At 38.4% G+C, this 17284-nt stretch overlaps 1 protein-coding gene across 9 annotated transcripts in view; it reads right to left on the bottom strand.

Annotated features, from left to right (window-relative positions):
* Window positions 1-1001: 1001 nt before the first annotated feature.
* arhgap23a (Rho GTPase activating protein 23a) overlaps window positions 1002-17284 on the bottom strand; it is a 71555-nt gene continuing 55272 nt past the window's right edge. For 4 of the 9 annotated variants that reach the window (XM_077213217.1, XM_077213216.1, XM_077213214.1 and 1 more), the window contains 16 exons: window positions 14702-14860; window positions 14142-14253; window positions 12940-12979; window positions 11555-11692; window positions 11027-11335; window positions 10448-10509; window positions 10168-10351; window positions 9919-10071; window positions 9667-9745; window positions 9441-9514; window positions 8848-8937; window positions 8404-8529; window positions 8269-8310; window positions 8026-8119; window positions 5919-5950; window positions 1002-5498 (listed from right to left, as the gene is read on the bottom strand). In XM_077213217.1, the coding sequence (XP_077069332.1) occupies window positions 4083-5498; window positions 5919-5950; window positions 8026-8119; window positions 8269-8310; window positions 8404-8529; window positions 8848-8937; window positions 9441-9514; window positions 9667-9745; window positions 9919-10071; window positions 10168-10351; window positions 10448-10509; window positions 11027-11335; window positions 11555-11692; window positions 12940-12979; window positions 14142-14253; window positions 14702-14860 (3110 nt within the window). In that variant the 3' untranslated portion in view covers window positions 1002-4082. Of the gene's footprint in view, window positions 5499-5918; window positions 5951-7722; window positions 7748-8025; window positions 8120-8268; window positions 8311-8403; window positions 8530-8847; window positions 8938-9440; window positions 9515-9666; window positions 9746-9918; window positions 10072-10167; window positions 10352-10447; window positions 10510-11026; window positions 11336-11554; window positions 11693-12939; window positions 12980-14141; window positions 14254-14701; window positions 14861-17284 lie in introns of all 9 variants that reach the window. The other 5 variants (XM_077213219.1, XM_077213215.1, XM_077213221.1 and 2 more) reach the window with 3 other exon arrangements.

Genomic DNA, 17284 nt, shown 5'->3' on the forward strand with positions numbered 1-17284 from the left:
AGAGTTAAATGTCACATGAGCTGCTGTGTGAGATTTAGGCTACTGACAGCTCACACACCGTGATAAATGCTGCCATCTGCTGACATACTAATGAAATGACCTGAATTAAAATGAATTAAAATGAGATCAAACAAAACAGGATAAAATACATGAATAATAATAATAAAGTATTCTTACGGGGTAGTGACTTGGTTATAAAAATGTCGGACATTCACAATAAACCCATACCTTCACACATCAGAGTAATACTTAGCCTATACCTTCTGTTGAGATGAAAATTAAATTAAAATGGACGATAAATAAATTAATCTATTTAGGGAAAACAAATACTATTATTAAAACGGCAGCAGTCTTTCTTTGGTAAGGAAATACATGAACACACACACACACACGCATTACAGTTTGATGAGTCTAATGGATTGTAGCCATTGTAATTTTTTTTTACTTAAGGTGTCATGATGTTCATGGAAAATCTGAGAATCTATCTTTCAATAATATCTCCTCGTAGAGGTTAAAATATTAATTAATGATAAGTAATTGAACAGATACCCTTTAAATAAACAAAGGAAGTGATTGTTAAAGTTTTGAAGAAACTTAAATTGAAGACTGTAAAAGAAATAAAACACGCCAAACCTGTTTAACACATTGACAGGTTTTACAGGTCCAACTATGCTGTAAACACACACTGGTTTCCATGTTTTATGGGGACTTCCCATAGATGTAATGTTTTTTTACAAACTGTACCCCCCCAATTATATAATAATGACATTATATAATAAAACATCAGTAGGCCTACCAAGGTCAAAGACATCTGAAATGGCTACCGTGTATGATGTGCAGTGCATAGCTATGTCTTCTTGATCAGACCTCTTATTATTGATTAGATGTGAAAGGAATAATCACACGTGTAAATAATTGAGAACTACTGTCCGAAACTCATGTGGTGTATTACAGTACAAACATGACTTCAGTACAAGACAAAGGACAAAACCCAAATGAAATAAGCTCTGCAATAAGAATTTATTATAGCTTGTGACAGACACTCTTTGCAGGTTAGATCTCTGTTCTTTTCATTGAGGTGAATAGATTTCTGCATAGTATTTGTAAGTCACAGAGAAAGGCCATTAACAGGGAAAACAGTCTAGTGGAGTTAAAACAGGAACACCCCAAGGTTTCCAAATAAAAGTACTTATTATATTCATACAAAATTTATGTATAATATATACTGTGTATAAAACAAAACAAAAAATATTAAGGAAAACATTTCAAGTAACATCTTGAAAGAAATGACTGCACCTAAGTGCACTTTTGTAAACCATATAAAAACTAAAATAAAGGAAAAAAAGAAATGACAATATAATATATGTATATTTACAAGGTTAACTTAAGCAAGGCTTTGTACAAATGTTACAAAATCGTTTGACACACATACTCGAGCACATACTGTTTACACAGGCAATTTCAGACACACATACACACTCATTTGAAGTGATTTCACCAATGAGCCATTACTCAATGTAAAGGAATATGTGGGAAGGTGAACACACCACACTGCCTCTTATGGAACTTAATGTAGCGAGTTAATGGTTGAATTATGCACCTGCGCTGAGCTCAACGGCCTGTGCTAAAACTAGTAAAACTGTCAACACTGTTCCTGTTTGCTAACACTGTTTAACCAATACTGTACCGGCACGTTCGGAGAATTGGTTCGTCTGGGACTTGAGAACACAAAAGCACTGAGTCGTGAGGGTCTTGGCATTACAGAATTCTGTCACGTGACTGGCCAAGAAAAGGAAGAAGAAAATGTGAAAAGAAGATGTTGATGAAAAAACTTTGGCAACACTGAAAAGTTGGTCAGAGAGAGAAAGAGTGATGTAAATTAGATTTAAACAGTCGGAGTTTGTATTTTATACTCACATGGCGACCTAAAAGGCTGTTCACACGACAGCGATTTGCAATGAAAAAATGACTGGATTCATCTTCATTAAGAATGATTTCAGGCAATGTAAGCGACTGTGACATTAATTGCTTATTTGGATAAAAAAAGAGTTATTTTTTATGCAAATGAACAAGTAAGTAATGTGAGGCAGTTACAGTGCATGGGAATACAGACCAGGGTAAAGATTTTTTTTTGGAGTTTATATGGTCGGATCCCTTTCGTTTTAGGTTTCAAAATTTATTTTGAATTGGAATGAAAATGGAACAATTCAAGGAAATTACAATTTAAAGAAATGTATAAAAAAAAACAGTTAATGATATTATGGGGAATTAAGTGTTTTTCCACCTTGGTCCATAAAATGAATCTTGATTTTTTTGTAAAATACAAAGAAGTATATAAAAATAAGCACACATTTCTATAGGTGACATTTCAAATGAAGCAGAAATTTGTCTTGACAACTTCCATTTCTTTTTACAAATGACAATTAGGGCGTTTTCACACCTGGCTCAATTGGAGCATTTGTTTCGGAACCTGGCACGATTTCTCCCTTAGTTTCTGTTTGTTTATGCATATACCATGGTCTGTCTGAATACCCGATTCTGATTGGCCGGAAGGTGTGCAATAAAACCGTTTAATGCACACGTAGTTCCAAGTCAGTTGAATCACCGTCCCATATTAATTCGCTGTTTTAAGCGCACACACATTTAAGTCACTCTCACACAGAAAGCGGACTCAGCGGAGATCGCACTACGCACTGACAAATTCAGGAGCACAGAAACGTATCAACGCAGCCCAGCGACTTTTAGTAATAGAATAGATTCGGTACGGAATTGCTACATTACATTTCTCAGCAACGAGGAGTTTACATCGCTATTTTGAAGTAATTGTAAACGCACAGCTTCATTGTTAAAGGGGCATTCGGCAACTATTTCAACTGAATAAAACCGTTTAGAAATCATTTGGATGGTTTAATAACCTGTTGTGGTGAGAATGGTGACTTTCCCCGCTCCCCCCAACGTTCCTAGGGGGAAAACCAACCTCGCAACATGAGGATTAACGTCCCGGTAAGTTAGAAACGGGAAGTCTCATGAGAAGTGAGAACAAGAGAGAAACACAAACTGCTTGGCTTTACGGCAATTCGACATAAACACACACGCCGCCCTCAATGTGTATGACGTATTACCCACCTCGGTACACATAGCTCCACACGATAAAGTTGGCCGGCTCCGATAATAGCAAATGCACATGGGCAGCGGTAGAAAGGGGGAGGAGGGGTCGCAAGTGAGTTTTCTTACGACATTGTTGTGAAATATACGCCTCACAGCTGTAGGGGGAGATCGTTGAGAAAACATGCGACAACAAAAGTGAAAATCAGCGAAGACATAGCTAGAGTTGCTGAATGCCCCTTTAATAGAGAGACACTGAACAGACGCAGGTAAGCACCTCTCTCTCTCCATCTCAAATAAATGCTATAATATATTAATTCAACAAAATGTAATCTTAAATACCGTTTTTTTCTGTTTCAAAGCAGGCAGATTGCTAGATCTAACGAGCCGTAACTGACGAAGTAACTGACGTCAATTTTATTCTTATCGCAGCTAAAAACCAAAGACCACCGTTTCATTTTAAAATGTCATTGTTATTCTTCGAAACAGGTGTGACTTGATTAAACGTAAAAATATTTAATTGCATAAAAATGTTCTTTGTGAAAGCGAACCAAGGGAGAAATGCAACATTGAAATTCCGTTTCAGAACAAAGCAAACAACTGACAGGTCTTGTAAACCCCCTTATTGCGGTTTTATTTAAATTTCAGTTCATTTGAATTCCAATTTATTCAATTCTAATTTCAATTGGGCATCTTGTTTGCTACCTCAATTTAAATTCAATGCCAATTCAAGAAAATTAACAGGAAGTTTAAAGAATGCTCAGTTCAATTCTGAATGGTTCACAATGACACTCACATCATTTGCCACCTGGTCCAGTTTGACGCTGCAGTGAGTATGAACATCTACCGACCAAAAGTACTCTACAATGATATTAATCGCTGTCCGTGTGAACTCATATCAAACATATGGAGGACTCAGCTACAACACAACACAAATCCAACTCTCTTGGTTCACTAGCCTGTACACACCATCACTGCTACAAGAAATCACGGAAACGCGAGGTAGGCAGGGCCCGACGTGCAATAGGGGCTTCAGTCTCTGAGCACTCTGGGTGGGACTCTCCAACGTCCAGCTTTTCAACAGGGGTGGGTGAAGTTAGCGGTTTGGGGGGTAGCGCCGGCTTTTTTTTCCCTGAACAATCTGTGGGGGAGACCACCACTGTGTGCCTCCTCCACGCACGTCTCTTTCTGCGCGTCTCAGGCGAGAGCTGCTTCCTCAGGCCGACGCTGCGCAGGTCATCCGCTGATCCCATCAGCCGAGCTCGTACCTGATCCGCCAGGGAACCCTGCCCAGGGGAAAACAAGCAGCTCTTACTTCCAAGACCGGCCAAGGATATTGGCGTACACTCTTTTCTCACGTCAACCTCTTTGGAGGATTTGGCTTTTGGTGGAGGAGACGGAGAGGAATCGGGGATTTGATTTGCACCTGACTGGCGTTCTCCCTCCATGGCGGAGGAGGTTGACAATTCTGAAAGGTCCAACGAGGACCCTTTGGCTTTGTCTGACTTTAGCCGACGCCGTGCGAGGGTGTCACACTGTATGAGGCGGTGGGAGTTAAAAGAGTTGCGGCTGTGGAGGCGCTGGGAGGCGGATGATGAGTGAGAGGAGGTTGAGGGAGTAGACGAACGTGCTGCGAGATCGTTCGCTTGGTGTTCAGGGTTGGTACTGGTAGTGATGTGGAGGGAAGGAGGAGGCGGAGCGAGGGTGGAGGCAGAGGGAGCAGAGGCCGTCTGGGATTTGCAGTGCGCATAGAGGAAACTGCGTGGCGCGGTCGGTTCGGGTGAGGCGTGTGAATTTTGATCAGAACGGGTTGGTTTTTCCGGCCTCTCTTGGGTGAGGGAGCGCGAGGCGAATCCGCTTTCGTTATCGGTTTCACTCACCAGTTCACTGTGCTCATCATCTGCATCATCGCCCCGCCTCTCTGATGCTAAGCTCCGCCCCAGAGTGGATAGAGTAGAGTAGCCCGAAATAATAGACCGCGCATCATCTCCTCGCCAGCTGCGACCTTTCACTTCGGACCTTTGCTCCTCCTCCTCGCTCAGCAGCACAGCTGGTGGCGCTTCCTCTGTCGAGGAAATGCTGGGAACTACTTCCTCCTTCTGTTTCTGTGCCTTCTGTCTCTCACCCTCCTCTTCCTCATCTTCCTCCTCCTCTTCTTCATCTTCCTCTTCCTCCGCTCGAGGGGCGCAGAAGGATGCCACCCGCCCCATCTCTTGCAAATCGTCTTTTTCGGAGACACAGGATTTAATGGGTTCGTGCTCAGAATCGTCGTCTGTGCTGCTGCCGACGAGACGGCCGTTATGTCGCTTCCGGCGTTTTCGGGTCACAGCCGACATAATCGATAACGTCAGGATATCCTTGGCAGTAAAGTCACGTTTTGATCCCCACGACCCCTAAGTTTTAAATATTATACAATTAAAATTTTGAAATACATTTTTATGAATAAATATTAAATGCATTTATTTATTATTAAATATGTATTTAAAAAGATACAATAAAAACATTAATATTTACATCAAAACTGAATAAATAAAAATATATAATTCATAATAAATATTAAAACAATAAACAAATAATATTAAATAAAGAGGGAAAGTATTTATTATAATAAATAAAATAAATATTAAACAATATAAAATCTAGAAAGCAAAATTAAATATGACTATGTTATTACTAATAAATTATGATTTAAAGTTAAAAAAAATTGCTGAAATGTATTACTAATTTCTAGCATCCAAATGCATAGAAAAACACATTCAAATACCAACATTATACAAAACAAACGTATTAAATAGCCTTTGGTCAATACTGACCTTAGATTTTGCAGAATCACTGTTGGTTGAGTCTGGTCAGTTAAAAACAGAGAGATAGGGAAAGAGATTGTGAGAGGAAGTTAGTGAAAAAAACAAACATGTTGGCACCATGTTAAATATTTGCTGTTTTAATGAGAGGCACAGAGGAGAAGTGAACTTTTGTGGTTGTCAGTAAAGTTAACTTAAAAGGGATAGTTCACCCAAAAATGAAAATTGTCTTTGTTTACTCACCCTTGTGTTTCAAACCTGTACGAGTTTGTTTCTTCTGCTGAACACAAAAGATGATATTTTGAAGATTGTTGGTAACTAGATAGTTGATGGACCCCATTGGCTTCCATAGCATAAAAAAAATAAAAATACTATGGAAGTCAATGGGGTACATCAAATGTTTGGTTACTGAAATTCTTCAAAATATCTTCTTTTGTGTTCAGCAGAAGAAAGAAATTCATACAGGTTTGGAACAACATGAGGGGGAGTAAATGATGACAGAATTATAATTGGGTGTATTATTCCTTTAATACATTGTTAAACAAGACCTATAGCAGTCTCTGTGTCAATCATTAAGCATTACCCCCATAAACAGTGATTGTGAGACAGTGTTCACACAAGATACACTATAAGCAACATCTGTGTAACAAACGACCAGCCATTGATTGTCAGTTAATGTTCCAATGTGAACAGGGTCATAGAAGAAGAAGTGAAGGAGCCCATATATACAGCAGCCAGTGGTAAAGATAAAGCGCACACTGATGACATCGCGGCACATACTGATGACATCAACCCATGAAAGAAGCTATGGGAGGAGCAAGGGTAGAAACTGTAATTGTCAGGGGGGGAGAAGGACAAACTGAACACAATTTTGCCACAACACACAGGCCCCGTTTACCTGGCATGTGTATCACTTTGTATTTAAAAGTCACAACTGTGAAGCCTGGGCTCTTCAATGTTTTGCAGAAATAATTTTACATGATAATTACTTTTAATTATCTATGATAATTACCTGATACAAACCACTACCATTCAAAAGTATTTTTTAAAGAAATTAAAATTGTATTTAACAATGGCATATTAATGGCATATTAACTGATTAAACTGTTTTCAGCATTGATGATAGTAATAAATGTTTCTTGAGCAGCAAATATATATTAGTAAATCATATTAAAATGATCTCTGAAGGATCATTTGACACTGAAGACTGGAGTAATGATGCTGAAAATACAGCTTTGTATCACAGGAATAAATTACTTTTTAAATATATATTCAAACAGAAAAGGTACTTACGAACTGTAATAATATTTCACAATATTACTGTATTTTGATCAGATAAATGCAGCCTTGGTGAGCATAAGAGACTTCTTTCTTTTAAAAACAATCAATCAAAAAATAGTGTAAATAATAGCCAATATTTTATAGTATATACTAAGCAGTATATGCTCATTTAAAAGTCAAAACCGAAATATAACCAAACAAATTTTTGACTAGAAATGTCCAAAATCATTTAGACCCATACTATCATGCTAAAAATGACAAAATATTAGACACACCCCAACTAAGCTATTTCTGAATGTGGTTGGTTTGAATGAGAATAAACTAGCTTTTGTAAAAAACAAAACATGGAATCCTTTTTACAGCTGAATGTAGCACTTCAAAGTAACACAGATGTTAATACTAGGTATATACGGGGCCCATAAGCACCTTCATCACTTGATACAAATATTAACGTTCCCACTTGAACATTAAATACATACTCCTGAACACACACACACAAAGAGAGAGAGAGCATGGCAGGGGGAACCCATCCTACCGCAGTGGCTGTTCCACAGGCTCAGCTAAGAAAGGAATGCAGAAATGTACAGAGAAAGACAGTAGAAAGTGAATATAATGAAAAAGATTCTTTAAAAAACAAAACTTAGAAGTGTAGAGCATTCAACATGCAGGAAAACCGAAACATGTTTGACCTGCTGTCTACTACTGTCACATGTCCAAAAGACAGATGTGTCCATTCACATGCAGATGAAAGTATGTATCTAGTGTTAGTCATCTGAGGTGGAATATGACTGCTAGCCAATGGCAGTTAGTCAGGAGACTACAGGTTAAGATGTCTCACCTGACGCCTCCCCTAGCAGGCCTGTCCGGCCAATGTTAGGGAGGAGGTGATCTATGTTTGGGGCGGGCTGAACATCCTCCGTGTCCACAGGTGTCTGAGGGGCGACATTGAAACATTTAGTCAAAACACATGAAAAACTGTCACTTTTAAATGCTTAGCTTAGTCATATACTGTAGATGACTTGATGATTCATATATATATTTTTTATGAATCTCAATAACATTACATATAAAGAAAACAAACCTTTTCATCCTTTTCGTGTTCTTCAACGAAAAACCAGACATACTGCGTAGAGAGCAAGAAAATCATTGTTTAAAATAACTAAAATGGAGGCTATCTGTAATCTCAGTTGTGTGTTTTGTCAGCGGTGTGCCTCACATGCTGAATGAGTGTCTCGACAATTTTGTAGCGGTCAGGCATGTGGGTGACCATGTCTGTCATGTTGTCCTCTGAGGTCCGGACAAGAGTGGGGCCGAACACCAGCGCCAAATTACGTGGCTCCATCTGCACAAGTGCACCGTAAGACTCAACTACCATAAACAAGCATGCTACTGTATGCAGTTTAAATGAGCTGCTCTGCTGCTTTTTTAAGGTGAAATTGCTGAAGCATTAGGAGATGAGAAAATAACAAGAAACAAATTAACATTTTAAGAGCAATCTGAACCTGACTTTTTTATTACTCTCAAATTTGAACCCAACTTACATCTGAATAATAATGTGAAAATTAATAACTGTGGTGTTCAAATATGCGTTGTAATTATGGTAAAACTGTTATTTAAAATACTAAAATATCTGAATAACAGAAAATCAAGTATCGCTCACCTTGTTCTTCTCGGAGTGGTCTGCCACAGTCTTTAGGTGTCCAATTAGAAATTTTAGAGTGTGGAAGTAATAATCTGGTAGATCACGGATCTGCAGGAAGAAATGGAAAAGAGCAAAAGAAAAACTAAATCAAGGAGAATACTAAATAAATGCTTAATGTTGCTCATACACTACCATTCAAAAGTTTGAGGTTAGACTTTATTCAATTTTATTTAGAAAGGACAAATTAATTTGATCAAAAGTGACTGTAAAGACATTTCTAATGTTAAAAAACATTTATACTTCAAATAAATGCGGGTCTTTCGAGCATTCTATTCCTCAAAGAAAAAAAAAACACAGCACAACTGTTTTTTAACATTGAAAGTTCAGCTTTGCCATCACAGGAATATATTACATATAAATATTATTAAAATATATGTCTCTTAATGTTTCTTGAGCATCAAATCATCATATTAGAATGATTTCTAAAGGATCATGTGACACTGAAGACTGGAGTAATGAAAATACAACTTTGTAATCACTGGAATAAATTATGGCTTAAGCTTGTATCAGAATGTGGGGTTTAAACAAATATGCTAAAAACACGGTCATACCAGTTTCTTCATTGTCCTTAACCTATCACTGGCACTCTCCATCCGATTGGCCTCAATAAAGTCATTGTATTTGTCTTCAATGGTATAGAGAGAAAGAGAAATAGAGGAAGAAATAAAATGTAACTACATGACATTTTACACACCTTTTAAAAGGTTTCCAGTAATTTGATTGATTTAGGCACATAAAATCACACTGAAATCACAGTTAGCATGCTCATAATCTCACCATCAGTGAAGAGGGGTTCTGGGAGTTTACGGAAGAAGGACTTCAGCAGGCTGCTGACCACATTCAGGTCCTGCCATCTCTGTACAGGAGGAAAACGTGAAAGTAGTTGTTGTTGTTGTTGAAGTTCTCAGTATATGAGGAAGCAACCGCTTAAACATGGGAAGTGAATATAACTAGTATGTAGTCTCAAAGAGCCAGAGGCAGTTTAACAATTATAGTGTCTCTGACTGAGATCATGCATAAACATCTCACCTCCTCAGCGATGTTGATGTCTACTCCTTTGTTGAGCTGCTCCTGTAGACAGGACACTACTGCATTGTTTCCCGGCACTCTGTAGATCCCCGTATACTCCAGACCCATTTCCTCCACCAGCCCGCAGCAGATCTCCACAATCTGGGGAATGAACTTCATAGACAAAAACACATACACATTAAAGCATACTAACATAAAGTAACCAGTAAGCATAAGAAATACATTCAGCACACTGCAAAAAGCACACACCTTGTTTTTGGCAGCAGGCTGGCAGTCCTCTAGACGGACCCCAAAGGCTTTAGGGCTTGCCTTCTTAGCCTTCTTCATTATATTTATGGCCCAAGGAGATTTAGGGGGGCTGCTCTCATCTTTGGCTGTACTGTGTATCATTTGATGCATTCTGGGTGAGGAGTCTGGTTTATTACCCGTTGGACTAAAGGAGGGAACCAAGAGGAAGAAGATCATTTTGACCTTGGAATAGTAAAAAGTAAAAAATGTGTTAAAAGTGTGACATGATCTCCAATCTCACCTTTGCTTCCTGTAGTCATTAAGTTTCTTATTTATGAGTTTCTGTGGTGAGACACCCAATTCCTACAGACAAACATGACAAAGGAGCATTTCAATTTCATTGAAAAATAAATAATTTTCTCATCCTAAACTCAACCATTGTTTGAGCTAATGTTGCCATGTTGGACTGTGCAAACCACAAAGCCACAGTGTGTTCACTCTTCAGGGAAATCAACCAACAAACAGTGATAGTATTGGTAATGACAAATACAACAAACTTTATCCTTTACTAAAATAAAACAACATAATTGGAAAAACTTCATGATTCAAAATAAATAAAATAAAAATGAATGTATTATGACAATTATTCACATTTATTAGCACACCTGGCAGTGAAAGTAAAGCCTGCTGACAGTGAACAGCAGTAAGAGAGGAAGCATGTCTCAAACACAAACACCATGTCAACAAGCTTTAATTCCTATACTAGCAATGACAACCTCAAAAACCAGTGTCATTCGTCTGAAAAAAACCAGAAACAAATTTAATCTTGACATTTCACTCTGTTTAAGGCCTCTATGTAACATCATTATCGCACTCTCACCTCATTGTCAGTCTTGCTGCTCTCTCGGATGACTCTGATCCACTCCAGCATGTCCTCTCTGTCCTCCGCCTGTAGCAGGTATTCACAGAAGTCCTGCGTGGACAACCTCAGCGCGTGCTTGCGCTTCGTTTCACTGTACGCTATGTCCACAAGGCAACCCCGGATGCCGATTGGCTGCTCATCGTCGGCCCCGCCTCCCAGCGCCGCCCCTTTGAGAACTGCCTCTCGCTTGTCTTTGTAGAGGAACAGGGAATTGGACCGAAGCACGGAGAACACCCTCCTCCAAGGCCAGATGGCACTACCCACCTTCTGCAGGAGAGAGAGAAAAGACAAATCTCATCCATCAGATCATACAGGTACTGTAACTAATTAGTCATTTAGCAGACACTTTTATCCGAAGCAACTTAATAGCATGTCGAGTTTGAACCTAAAACCTTCTGGTTGCCAGCCCACATCTTTATCAAAACCACTAATAACTGCTCTCCCGGATTATAAACTAACCCTAATCTTGCGGCCTCTTTCTCTTACCTTGCCCTTCTCAGTGTGGATCTGTTTGAAGTGGAGCCAACCTTCCCTCTTCACGTCACTGTAGCTGATGCTGCCCAGCTCCGAGGTAGAGTGTCGTTTAGAGCGAGCCTCTTCAGCAGCACCCAGACTGTCCAGAGACTAAACCATGACACAGGACAGAGATACACACACATGTGACACTGACATGGAACTACAGTATAAAAAGAACCGGAATACAGGAAGAGAACATTTAAAGCTGTAGCTGTTTTGAATTTTAAACAAAAATGCATGTCCTTAATCTTGTTGTGATTGATTAATCTGTGCATGCATGTTATTACAAATAAATAATTTGTCTTTGTAAACTTTAAAAATAATTCTCTAGGGAAAAAAACCTATTAAAATATATTTATTTCATACTAAGTATAGTACAAAGTATAGCCCATTAACATATTTACTGATATATCACTTACTAATATAAAATTATAATTAAACTTTATACAATGCACATTGCTTAATATTAAGTCTAAAATGTGTTTAATATCATTATTAAAAAGGATTGTATGATCTCTGTATAATATCAGTCTTTAAAATGCAAGATATTTGATGTGTACCGAAAGTATTCTTGCAATAGTTCCATTTTAGCACAATTAAATATACTTAAGTATATCTTTAGTTGGACCTCTGCACTATTTCTAGATAACTAAAGTGCATTAAGAACAAACTTAGTTGTTTCAATTCCCCACAATTGAAGGGTATCCATATTAAGTACATAAACATGTAAATGTTTTTTTGTAGTATACTTAACATACAATAATTGTATTTCAAATACATTTTGGTATATTTCTTTTTCACTAGGTTTGCTTTTCCTCTAAAAAGACTTTTTCTGTTTCACTGATGTCACTTAAGTAAATGTTAAATGTTAACTAATAATATATTATATAGAATATAGATAACTATCTAGGCATCGCTTTAATAAATAGATAATATCATAAAATTAGATATCAAAGAGAGTAGCAGTATAAACTGCTACTATATTGTGGGTAAAACATTATATAACATGACTGGTGTTGTTTTTGTTAACTAAAATGAAAGCTATTAAAATCATTTTCGTAAATTGAAATAAGGCTGAAATAATATTATATACATACATATATGTATAACTTAAACTAAAATAAAAATCAAAACATTCAAATTAAAGCTAATTCGAAATATTAACAAAAACAATAATAAATAAATAATACTAAAATAACACTGGTATTGACCAATCAGCATCCAGGAGCAAATCTAGCTGATCTAGAATCAGAAATATCGCATTATGTAGATTTTAAACAACATTACAGAATACACTTTGGTTCATGCCAAAGTTTTAGAGTGTATAACCTAGTTTCTACTGTAGTTGGACTCACCCCTTCAGTAAAAAAGCTCTTGACTCTTTTTGGAAGCCTCCTGTTGAAAGAGCACGATGAGAGTGTGTTTAAAAGTAAAATCAGACAAAAAAAAAAAAACATCCTTACTGAGGTGTGAATAGTATTTAATGCCAAATTTACACTGTAAAGGTGGCAAAGAAGCACTTGTGAAGTGTCTTTACACAGACTGTTTCATGCTGCTCTGACGTGGCAGACATGCATTTACACTGCAATTTTTAAAAGTAAACTTTTATACTGGGAGCTAAGGTGTGTCAGAGTAGACATGATTTAATCTGGCTTTTATGCAGCATTACATCTTTACATAGAATTTGAAGCTGGCACAGAGCAACCTTAAAGGGATAGTTCACCCAAAAAAGAAAATTCTGTCAGTATTTACTCACCCTCATGTTGTTCCAACCCCGTAAGACCTTCGTTCATCTTCTGGACACGAATTAAGGTATTTTTGATTAAATCTGAGCGCTGGATCACTCCTCCATAGGCTTCAAAAGGATTGACACTTGCCAGCCCCGAAAAGTTATTAAAGACATCGTTAAAATAGTCCAAGTAACTACAGTGGCTCAATCTTAAGTTTATCAAGCATCGAGAATACTTTTTGTGCGCAAAAAAACAAAAATAACGACTTTATTTCAGCTTTTCATTTCTTTCTCTGTGGTCCTCGAGTCAGTTCACTAGTGTAATAGCGTAACCCTTCTGTTGTTATACATCACACGCATCACACACATCACCAGCATCGGCCAATAGTGAGTCTACATGTGACGTAGCTCTACGCAATCACACTACGTTAACTGACTAGAGGACCACAGAGAAGGAAAGGAATAGTTGAAATAAAGTCGTTATTTTTGTGTGTTTTTGTGAACAAAAAGTGTTCTCGTTGCTTGATAAACTTAAGATTGAGCCACTGTAGTCACTTGGACTATTTTAACGATGTCTTTAATAACTTTTCGGGGCTGGCAAGTTTCAATCCCTTAAGAAGCCTATGGAGAAGTAATCCAGCTCTCAGATTTAATAAAAAATATCTTAATTCGTGTTCCGAAGATGAACGAAGGTCTAACGGGGTTGGAACAACATGAGGGTGTGTAAATACTGACCGAATATTCATTTTTGGGTGAACTTTCCCTTTAAAACCCCTGTGCAAAGATGCCTTTAATTTTTTATATAATACTAATAGTGTCAAAACTTACGAGAAGACCCGCCCCTCTTCTCTATATGCGTTAAGCCCCTCATCACATGACTTGGAGCGTTCAGTGGTGATGGCCAGCAGGTAAGAAGAACGACGATTAGACTTGGCATCACCTGCTCATGGAGAGAGAGAAAGAGAGAGAGAGAGAGACCCATTCATTACAAACAGTGAAAATGAGAAAACGCTGTTATACAGGAGAAAAGAGAGAGTTGATGAAGGACAGTTAGTGGGGAGTTGGGTAGGACACAGGAAGTAATCAGATAAGGAGGTGGCAAGTAGCAGATCTTCATCACAGTCTCAGTAAAGTGCGGTGAACACAATGCACGGGCATTACCTAACGATCATGTGGACTTTTGCAGTATGCAGTACGGCATGCACACATACATTTGACTTATTTGTGCGGTTTGACTACGCATGCAGTAGGGGGAGCTCTACGGCGATCACATGCAGCTTCGTAATGTTTAGATAACATTTTTGTTGCCATGTTTTCATGTACAGTTCCAGGTATTGATTCGATCATATAGTAGTAACACTGTTTCTCTTTCTCTCTGGATCACTCACTGCTGCCGTGGGAGAAAAGGCGGTTGAGGGGAAAGGTGAAGGTTGGGGAGGCGGGGCTTGTGGCCACAGCAGGGGCGGAGTTTATACCGCCACTGGACACGACGCAGGAGGCGGGGACATGACGTGCCCGCAGATCTGCACTTGGACTGGTCGGCTCATCTGTGGGAGGAGTGGAATGGAGGAAAGGAGAGGAAAAGGGCAAGGAAGGAAAAAAGGAAAGACGGAAGACAAGAGTAAAAGAAAGTTATATTGGTAAAAGGAGAAAGATTGAAACAAGGCAAACCAAAAAATAACAAAAGGAAGGAAAGGTTAGAGGGGAAGCAAAATGGTGTTGCACAGTTAATTTAAATATATTCGGATATCACAATAGACCAAAACACAAGAGACTCTTCCTCTCTTGACATATAGATCATACAAAATTACAAAACTGAATTTCCAAACGCTCAATTTACTGCACAACGTAATGAGAGGTTTGATTTACACACTCATACGCAACAATAAACAAATAATAATAAAGAGAGAAGAAGGTAAGGAGAAACTATAGTACGTACTGTATCTGTCTGTACCCACTGGTCATGTGCTAAATTAAAAACATTAAAGTATGTGATACATGACAAAGTGAATGGTTATGAGAGCTAAAAATAAGAAAAAAGAGAAAGAATGAATCATCAAACAAACAGCATTTTGTACCTGACTCGTAGCCCTCCATGAAATGTGCTTAATGTGGAAATGAGATGTAAAAGTTCTCTTTGTATTAACCAGTGGTTTCAGTTCTTGCTTAGTGCTCAGTGTTGTATGTGACTGATGGGAAGTGGTTGGTTGTTGCAGGTATGCCTTAATAACAAACTATTCAGAGAAAAACATTAACCGTTTTAAGCTAACACATTAAGAGATACATCTTGTCAAAGTCTTTTCCCCCCCTCAAAATCACACATGACCATTTGTAAAATGAGTGGCACCCTAAATTAATTCTTTGGAAAAACACTGTTTTCAAGGCATGTGCATGCTGTGTCAGGTTTTTCTGGCCCTGCAGGGGCAACATGATCACATCAAAAACACAGTTTGGCTGTGACTAAGGAGTGACGAAGGAGATTCTGTCAACCGGCAAACCACCTTCAACAACACCAATCCACACCATCAGGTGGCACCAGCGCACAAACACCACTGAACAACAGTGTTTCTAAGCAAGAAGTCAAGGTTCGGTTGGATAGCATGGTCCTATTGGCACCTGGGCACAAGTCATTTGATCAGATTTTGGCTACAGGACTAGATCAAATCTTCAAAATGGGCTGTTTAAAGAAGAAGGGAAAAAAAAAGGATTCTGAAAAGAATCATGTAATCCACTGTTGGTTTTGATCTGGAATAAGCCTTCAGTAGATGTTATATCAAAATTTGGATATTTGGATAGATTTGATCCAAAAAGAAAGAAAATAAAGACAGGATTATCCTGATCCTTTTAAACAACAGGGCCCTGGGGGTAGATCTGGCTACACCATCTGAGCATCGTTCTCAATTGACAATCATTCAATAGTAGTAAAAGTAAAGGTGTTTTTGTGGTGTCATAGGCCAATCAGTGTTATCATGATGTCATTTTCTTGCTTACATTTAGCTCAGATGACTAAATCAATAAAACCTGGTTGAGATGAAACAGAATGCTTTCTCCAGGTATAATATAGACCTTCTTGTTTCTGAAAGCTGTCATGATATATTGGGACTATATTTATCTCATGTCATCCATCTCTTCTGACTCCATATGAATCCACTCCTTTCCTTCTTATTCATCAATCACATTCATCAATTTATCACTTTAACATTGATTACATCACAACCGACCTGCAATAAAAAATGTCTTCTGAAATCAAGTGAATCCTTTTTTTAAATTCTCAGAAGTTTTCTACAGTTTCTCTCTCTCTCACACTAGAAAGGGAGCAGGGGCGGAAACATTCCCAATCTAGGATGTGGAATCTGGACTGTGCTTGTTTTCCAGCCACTGGCAGAAATAGCTGCTCTGTGGGTTTAACAAAGGCCCTCATTACTGAAGCCCGAGTATGAGCACATGCGCACACACACACACCATAGTCTCTACTTCATGGACATACAGTACAACACTTCCACATACAGAATCCATCTGTACTGCTTCAACATCAGTCACATGCAACTGTCGTATTCAGAGGTTCAGATGAGATGCTGTAAATAACCCAACTCATCAGAAGTATGAGTACCTCCAACGGGCTCTCACTGGCCAAGATATGCATTCTACAGACATATCCACAAAACCATAGAGTGAAGAACACAAATACTAACATAGTGAGGTTTCCATTTATAGTGTCACAAATCAAAATGAAACCAGGCCTGACAACACTGTAATCCAAGCGAAAGTGTGATGAGAGGGATTTCTCCAAAAAATGTGTTGGGCTTTAAGGGAGACTGGTGAGTTAGCTTATAGCATAGCATGTTAGTGTGTGAATGGTTGGTGGAGTGAAGACTCCTCCCCTTTTTATTGGAGACACAATGACCGCATTGAGGGCAGAAAGAGCTGAGTGTGTCGATTGTGTCCAGTGATATCTGAATGTGAGAGAGTGT

The sequence above is a fragment of the Siphateles boraxobius genome, unplaced genomic scaffold, assembly GCF_051911475.1.
Source record: "Siphateles boraxobius isolate OS27281-9 unplaced genomic scaffold, OSU_SipBor_1 66, whole genome shotgun sequence".
Lineage (NCBI taxonomy): Eukaryota > Metazoa > Chordata > Actinopteri > Cypriniformes > Leuciscidae > Siphateles > Siphateles boraxobius.